Genomic DNA, 8,838 nt, shown 5'->3' with positions numbered 1-8,838 from the left:
CAACTGAATTGAAGGTATGTCCATAAAGCTGTTCTCTTACTGAATTCTTTTAAGAATACAAGCAGTATCATTCTCAAAGTATTGCAACTTATCTTAGCCCCTGTTCCCAACAGAACTTACTTACCTGCCTTTGGGAAGTCAACAAAGATATTTTCCCATAGGGCATAAGGGAAAATGTCTGTTTCCTACTGTTGTTCCCTAAAGTAGATAAGCAAGAGTTATGCGTTTGATGTAGTTTATTACCATCACAACTAAAGCAATGCTAACCTCATCTTCAATAAATTGATCTTAGCTTTTGAAGTAATCTAAGTTATAATTATAGCTTATCAAAATGAGTCTCACAGAGTTTTATTATCCAGTGTAACAAAGAGATTTCCTTTCATTTTTTCCTGACTTTACTACTGTTATTTACCTTTTTCTTAGATTTTAGCGTGATCAAGAGTAAATACATTTTCTTAATTTTTTCATTTGTTGCAGATGTATTGTCCTGTGACACCGCTGTTTAATTTTCAGAGCATACCCATCATAGATATATCATGATATCTAACTCTTTGTCTATAAGATTTCTCAAAATTATATTATTGTATGTATGTGTATATGCACATGTGTGTATGCACACACACATCTTCACTCAAGAATATCAAGAATTAGACACAACCCTGAAAAATCAGCATATTTTATTTTTTAAAAATTTGCACTGTTTCTTCTTCTTTCTTCTCCGCCTCTTATTCCTTCTCCTGCTCCCTTTAAAATCTGCACATATTGGGGGTGAATGTCTACTTGACTTTTCATTAGTTTCAAGCATGTAAATCAGGTTATTTATAGGCTTGCTCTACCAGGTCTGCAGATCTACAAATGTATGGATTTTTAATCTTTCAGTCAGTTCCCTGTTTCTTCGGAGCCATAGCAAATGCAAATAAAAGGATCAGCTACATATTATATTTGATCACATGGTATCTCTTCCATGGTTGTCCATTCCCTTAGTAAAGTCTTTTGGAGGTAAGTCTCAAAAAATATTAGCTGAAGCAAGTTCTCCAAAAACCAAATCTTTCCCACATCCTTCCCTGCAGTTCCTCTTTAAGAGGTGTCAGCATGGCTGAAAGAATGAAGTGGCTCCACATTGTTTGCCTGAACTATTATGTGCTTAACATTTCCATGACAAAAGTGCCACTCGACTTCTCCCCGATTAATGCAGCTTGAGGGCTCTTGTCCTCCTTTAATAAAACGTTGTTGAAATCATTTATTTAGAGTCCCTGGTTACTACTGGGAGAATGAGCATCTTTGTGCCAAAATATAGTGTATACAGTTCACTATTTTGTAGTAGATCATTCCATTATTTGAGAAATTGATTAAATGGATGCCTTAGAAAGTATTTATGCTAATACTGCATCACTTTTGTAAGGGTGAGGCTTTTCAACTGTCTGCTCCATCCAATACCTCAAGTAAAATACAGTAGGCCTGCATTCACATATGCAACCGTTTCATCTTTTCTTCTGAGCCTAATGTTAAGTTTTATGTTAACTTCTTCCCTTCTGTGGTATATGTACATACATAGACATTTTCTCTTATTTGCTTCTTTATGATTTACCTGATCCTGTATTCTGCTATATAGGGACCAGACATATTGAAATGTTCTGTCTATCCAGCATTCCCCTGCATTGAATAAAGTGTGGAATAAAGTGTTGTGCTAACTCAACTAAATCAAAAAACACACACACACACACACACACACGTTCTTGAAATTGCCCAAAGCCCATTTTTGAAATTTTCCCAGCATGGTTACAAGATTGCTGAACATTAGAATGCAATTAAACGTAGGCTTTTATTTAATCCCAAATTCCCAATTAAGGCGGTTTATGTTGTTTGAAATGAAGAAAATGAATGATAGTGTTAAAATGAATATACTCATATTTTTGTCAGAGCTATTACATATTACCAGTAGAAAACTTCTAGATGCAAATATACCACATTTGCATCTAAAATGGGTAATATTTTTAGCATTCACAGAACATAAGAATTAGGATATTCAGTTTCACACAGGGTGCAGTGGAATCAGAATTTTAAGAACCATAATTCTAGGGAATCATCAAATCCTGTTTCAAGTTACCTATATACTATTATCAACACATAATACAAAAGTGGTCTAAAATATAAAATTTCTCATTCCACATTGTGATTTCCATGTGATTTTTAAAGGAATAATCTTCTCCATTTTTAAAGTTTTGTCTCTGATTATTGTCAGCTGCCTAGAGTTATGGAGAATTGGGAGCATGTAAATTTAATAAATTATTATTATTAATCTCACAACTTGGAAATACGTTAGTTAAGACAGTTTGCTTCACTTTCAGCCATTTTGTTTGCATATTTATTTTCAGGTGATCCATGCTTGCCCACGTACACTTTTATATATTGTTACAAATAAACAGAGACCTTATGTTATATCCATTGTGCTTGTGTACAAAAGCCTCACAGTGCTCTTGGGTGATCAGTGAAGCTTGAATCTGCCTCTATTTACTGTATGGTCACTGTCAGTTCAATGAACTGCCTTCTTATTCTCCACCATTGTCTCACACTCCCTTAAACATTTGTCACTGAAGTGCCTCCAAAGACAAATAAACTGTCACTGAGAATTCAAATCTGGTAACTGGGAAGAAAAGGGGCACAAGGGTATCCAGTGGATTATTTTACATGAAATGGGGAGGGGGAAAGTAATAAGAGACACAGTGGGAGGGAGGAAGCATTCTTTGCCCCCACTCTTTTGGTCAGGGTGGGTCAAAGCTTGTAAATATTTCAGAAATCTTGTAAACATCAAAGAAGTCATTGCTGTATCTGTTTCTCAAGTATCCTTTGAGACACATCCTATTTTGGGCAAATCTCACCTGCTGGATAGGATAGTGTTGAATTGCAGTTGCTCAAGATAATAAAACTCTTAGAAATTAATAAAAGCAAATCTTCAGCAGCAAAGTGAAGGGATTTTTTCTTATTATTTCCTTCACTATTATTTTTATTTATTATCAGTATTATAAAATCATCTATAAATGTCTCAAAGAAACTAACAAGGAAATGGACTGTGATAGATATCAATGTCTATAGAATGACCATCTCATCCATTTGATGAGCTCCAGATGTGCTATACTTCACAATTACTAATTCTCAGCCATTAGAATCAGCCATGCAGACTAAAAATTGTGGAGTGGCAACCAATACATCTGGGAGGCACCAGGTTATTGCTGAGAATTTTGGGGTGAAGACATTCAATACATCAATTAGGATCCTTTTTTTCTCTGTGGAACTCAACTCCAGTTGGTTTTTATTTAAAAAATTGCAAAGAATAAGTTTAGAATTCTCATTCCAGATGCCATGTATAGGCATCTACTTCTGACAGGAATTTCTCAAATTAGGACTAACTAGGAACTTTTAGTTTCTGTACCAGGAAATAATTCTGTTCCCCAATGTATTTTCTCTTTGAGAAAAATCTATGGTTCAACCTTCTTCCCCAAGAGTATAAAGAATGGGTAGCTATTACCTCAGATCAAACATCAAAGTTGACTTTAAAATATCTCATTCCCTGTGATTGAAGAAATGAATTTAAATTCATCCTGAAGACTAGAAACTCAGTGGAATAAGTGGAACTTTTTAATGTCAGGTTCAATGAACTAATGAAAACAGCAATATTCTTTAAAAAATGATATAGTGCATTGTGGTGGATACTAAATTTACAATTTTGTTAATTGCTTCTAACAACTCTTAGGTCTGATGGTTTTCACATACCTAAAAATGTTATCTAAGAAAACATAACAGTTCTTGCTGATCTTTCTTCCTCAGCAGTCAAGGTTTATTTGTTGCAGCTTTTAATCTTCTGACTTGTCTTCCAATCACAGCATTGAAAAAGAAGTTTTAAATAAACAGCAGGGATACAAGATAAATAAACTTTTTTTTAAGCAAGTGCCTAGCTTGGCACAGTTCAAACTCAATCCCCTGAGGACCAAGCTCTCTCTTTTGTGTTAATGTTTAAAAGATTTTCAAATGCTGAGAGTTTATTCTTACTGCAAACATTTCTATTTACAAGGTCAAGTGTATCAGCACTCGAGACAGCTTAAGAGCGTAATTATTTATCTAAGGGTGTTTGAGTGTAGATCAGTAGCTCTGGCAGAAAACCAGCCTTCAGAGGGCTGCAAAACAACTGCTAAGGCCAGTATAAGACACAGGCTTGTCATTGTTGGTCCCACATGGTTCATTATATCTGCTCTCTCCTGCATGAAAAGAAGATGAGCTGGTTGGCAAAGTGGTTTCAATTCAGCAATCATTATTCTAAATATATTACTCTATATTTGATTATGGATTTGGTGCTTATCTACAAATAAGAGGCTTTCCTATGAATTGCCATCCACAAAATTTTTGTATTTCAGTGAAAAAATTGGGACAAAGCATTGGTTCTGTGGAAATGCAAAATACATAACTGGGATAGCTGTCTCCAATCATACACCAACTTGTTGCCATGCTAACATAATTCATATCTGTATCTACTATCTTTGCTCAAAGGAAATATTTTTTGAAGGGAAGCATTACCAACTTACTTAAGATATAGCTGGCAAGTTGTCGAATTGCTCAGAGGAATGCCACTGAGTCCCATGAATTTATTTCATAGTAAGTAATTTGAAGTACAAAATCTATACCCAACTATTTCCATTTATATTCCACTCTGGTCCTATTTGGAGTGGTTTAAAAACAACTTCACCATAATTCTTCTTTAAAAATTTCTCTTTACTAATTTACACATAAAAATACACAATCAATAGATATTTAAACATAGGGCCTTTTCACACATTCTATAAAAATACAATGTTTAAGGAAGTCCAGAGAAACATGTATACAATTCTACAAAGTTCATAAATCCCTCAAACAATACAAAATTTAGACCTATTTGAAAAAGCTCTGTACATTATTTCATTTAGGGAATTACTTTTGTTTGTATTCCTTAACATACAAAATCATATCTGCCTCTTTGCAATAAAAGAATAACAGATGTATTATTTTTTGCAGATGGGGTACATTTAAAACTTTTAATTTCTTAAAAAATAAATTATTCCCAAAGTATACAATTTATAAAATTCTATGTACAAGTAACAGCTGGTAATAAAACCAGTTTTAAATACATTTTATATAAAATTTACCAGAGGTCAGCCCCCTGATAGGATTAGAAGCAATATAACTTTTCAGGATATTTTTACATATTGACTTTAAAAAGTGTTTTTTGAAGATGGCAGTGCAGAGCTCTTTAGAGACAAAGGTTGCATTGTTCAACAGCCAACAGTTCAGCATTTTTCCCCTCCTAGGCTGAGGCAAGAGAGATTTGCTGGTGAACTTATGTATTGCAATTCTAACTGATGCAAAAACTAATACAAACCCTGAACAAGAAAAGAAACCATTACTGTAGGAAAAACAATGAACTTACATATCATCCCAGACATCTAGAATGAACTTGTGTATCATCACAGTGATATAGGAAATTTATGTATCTGTCTTTACTACTTCCCATAAAACCTGGAGGCTAATTAAACCTTCCAAGGCTATGCATCAAGAAAATAAAACTGAAATATGTGCAATTATCACTGATGACATACATGCCAGTATTATACTTCATTCTGCAAAAAAATTCCTAAAGTTACTATATATGAATCTTTGAAATAACTCTGAAGCCTCTTCCGTCTATGCCTGCACACCTATCCAATTAAAAAGAATCAAAACTGCATCTTCAGTCAAGCGTAATTATGAATTCTATGGATGTTAACTGGATGGTAGGAGTCACTTGTTGAATTGTTATGCAAAGCAGCACTTTTGGAAGCATTGCAGGGAAATCTTCCCAACTTCACTGAGGACAGCTTGGAAAAAAAGCAACCATTGGTACATGTACTGTTTTCAAGTTGACTGTAACCAAGAGACAATCTGCTTAGTGTTGTTTAAAGTCATTTGCCAAATGGCAATGATTTGCATAGTGCACGTGTATAGGTATGTCATGCATACTGTATATTTCCTAGTTGGATGCATACAGGATTGAGGAAAAAGTCCAGCTGTATGTAATTAGGCAGCTGCAAGTGGTGATGTTGTGCACACAGCAAAATAAACACTGCACAATCTACACCTGACATGCATAGTCAAGACATTTCTTAAGATCTCATAAAATAGCTAATGTGCAATATATGTAAAACCTACAGTTGAATTCCAAAGCATATTCATTTTGAACATCAACTGGAAACCCTTCTAAAAGAAAATGTCAATATAGGAAGGGTCTAGTAACAAACTCCACAGCTTTTTAATTGTAGTAATTCCCTTCCTTCAAAAAGGGAATTTAATACAACAGGAGCATCCCTTTCAGGCATCATTTTTAAGAGAGAAGCTGAGGAAAGAATATGCAAATGCCCACTGTGAGGAAAATTCTTTGCACAACTAGGAACACACAGCAAACCAAATCAGGGCCAAGGGGACTGGTCAACTTTGAGGCTTCCAGCTGCTTCTCCACCAATGAAGCTAGGAAGCACAGGCAAGATGCTCTAGGATACTGGCCTGTTTTGGGGGATTCCTCTTCCTAAGATACTATGTTCCTTGGCAGATATTCTGCCTTCCTGTGAGAGTCTGAGACCCTCCCTCGCCCGGCCAGTAGAAACCCCCACGCGGGACAAGCGCCACAGGCCACACCACCTTTCTTTCCTCTCAGCTCGGCAACGGCTCCCCTCAAGAGCCTCTCCTCCCAAGGGTAGGCTAGGAGACCAGCAGCAGAAAAATGGAGGCGAGCGAGAGCAGCGCCCAGGCGGCCGCAGGGACCGTCCCGCCGCCCTTGGGGTTCCTCGGGACAGCCACCTCGCCGTCCGCGACGGCGCCCATGTAGTCGAAGTAATTTCTGGTGGGCTGGCTGGGCTCCTCCTCGTAGTCCTCTTCGTAGTAGTCGTCGGAGACGCCATCCGAGGCGCCGCTGCTGCCGGGCCCCAGTGCCTCGGCCCCGAAGCACAAGCGAGCCATGTTCTCCTTGATCGACTCACAGATGGGCCGCTCCAGCCCGTCGCACACGCAGTCGTTGAGCAGCAGCGCCTTGGGCACGGCCAGCATGTCCCTGATGACGGCCCGGCACTCCTGGGTGCAGCGGAGGCCGTTGAAGAGCTTCCCGCAGGACATCATGTAGCGGTTGAGAGCCATGCTGCACCGGCTGTCCCAGTCGCAGCGCCTCCGCGCCTCCGTGCAGCCGATCACGCCTCCGCCCGCTCCCCCAACACCGCCGCCTCCGCCTCCGCCGCTCGTCCGAGGCAAGCACGGCTCGATAGCGCGCTTGGTGGCGCGGCACTTCTCGTCCTGGTCGCAGTCGCAGTCCTCCAGCGCCGGGCCCCGCCTGGTGTGGTTGAGCTGGATGAGCGCCGAAATGCAATGGCTCGGGCACCGCCGCCTATTGGAGGAGGAGGAGGACGCCGCAGAGGCGGCAAAGCCGTCCCCCTCGGCCATGAGCACCGGCGCGCACGCCTCGGCGTACTGGCTGTAAGCGTAGCCGCAGTCCGGTTCTTCCTGGCACTGCAGCATCGCCTGCCAGCAGATCAGGCGCCGGCCGTGAACCCCCGGCGGAGGCGAGGCGGCGCCCAGCAGCAGCACCAGCAGCCTCAGCCCCAAGGCGGCCAGTCGGGGGAGCGGCGCGGTCCGTAGGCATCGTCCTCCTCCCCGCCAGGCTGCCACCATCGCGGGCAGCCGCAGGGCAGTCGTGGTCGGAAAGCGAGCGCGGAGGGAGAGGCGGCCCAGCGGCTGCCGAGAGTAGAAAAGTTTGGGCAAGTTCTGCAGAGGGTGTGCATGGGGGTCGCCCTCATCAATCCATCCGCCCGGCGCCCGTCCGCGGCCTGGGAATCTTCCTTCGGGAACGGTTTTTTGAGAAAAGCCCAGAAAAGCGGCGCCTTCTCCCTTTTTTGCAGCCCGACAGCCTCCGCCCCTTACTCCCGGGATGAGGAGGCCGGGAGGAGGCGGCGAAAGAAGCCTGGAGCTGTGGGGTGGTGGGCTCCCTGCTGAGTCGGAGCGGCGGCTTCCTTCCTTCTCATGCCGAATTTCTTTCTTGGAGCTCAGCGCATCTCTTCACATGCCGAGTGGCCGCGCTGAACTTCTCCCCAGCCCCGGAGGCGCGCTGAGCCTCCACTGTTGGAGCAAAAGGAGGCAGCCGGACTCACCGCGGGTCCCCGAGCTCTCCCTTCGGCTCCCCTCGCCGCCGACCTCCCGCGATCCGGCGTTTCTTCCTCTCTTTGCCGACACTTTTGACGAGCTGTTTTCTTTCGCGAGGCTTTAAATACAAAAGTGCTCTCCACGCAGCGGCAGCAGCGTGTTCTGATCCGGCCTCATTATGCATGCATGGAAAAGCAAACAAACAAAAAAAATTAGCAACGCTTCTCCTCCTTATTACACATCCCCCTTGGCTGGAGCCCTCCGACTGATTCGCTCTTTCTCCTCTTCTCCACTCCCCCTCTGGTCGCTCCGCCCCTTTCCCTCGCTACGCGACCCGCCATTGGTCGGGCCGCCGTTGACACACCCCCTTTCCCCCCTTTTCTTTCTTTACGATCCCTAGGAAAGAAGGAAGAGGGGGGCTCCGGGGGGCTAGTGGGCTGCTCACATTCAAAGCTTGAAAGGAAAGGCTTAAAAAGATTGACAGTAGCCCCCCGAGGAACCCACCCACCCCCTCCTCCTATTAAGGAAGTTCCTCCACGCTGCTTCCTACGGAGGGCAAAAATGCAGAAAAGGCGAAAGTTAGCGGTTGCTCTTCCATTAACGCCTGCTAAGGGCGCCTTACGCTAAAAGGAACTTGGGGAAGATAAATGA

At 42.1% G+C, this 8,838-nt stretch overlaps 1 protein-coding gene across 1 annotated transcript; it reads right to left on the bottom strand.

Annotated features, from left to right (window-relative positions):
- Nucleotides 1-3,614: 3,614 nt before the first annotated feature.
- Nucleotides 3,615-8,439, bottom strand: GAS1 (growth arrest specific 1). The gene has a single exon (XM_014061519.2). It carries the CDS (start codon nt 7,717-7,719, stop codon nt 6,760-6,762), a length of 960 nt encoding a protein of 319 aa, XP_013916994.2. The 5' UTR covers nt 7,720-8,439; the 3' UTR covers nt 3,615-6,759.
- Nucleotides 8,440-8,838: the final 399 nt, after the last annotated feature.

This window comes from Thamnophis sirtalis, unplaced genomic scaffold (genome assembly GCF_051295495.1).
Source record: "Thamnophis sirtalis isolate CommonGarterSnake01/CBP01778 unplaced genomic scaffold, rThaSir2_p1.2 scaffold_5, whole genome shotgun sequence".
NCBI classification, from domain to species: Eukaryota; Metazoa; Chordata; class Lepidosauria; order Squamata; family Natricidae; genus Thamnophis; species Thamnophis sirtalis.
Note: the sequence above shows the minus strand (reverse complement) of the source record. Positions and strands in the feature narration are given on the sequence as shown.

Coding starts and splice junctions, on each gene's coding strand:
- GAS1 (XM_014061519.2), bottom strand. CDS start 7,719: ATGGTGGCAGCCTGGCGGGGAGGAGGACGATGCCTACGGACCGCGCCG.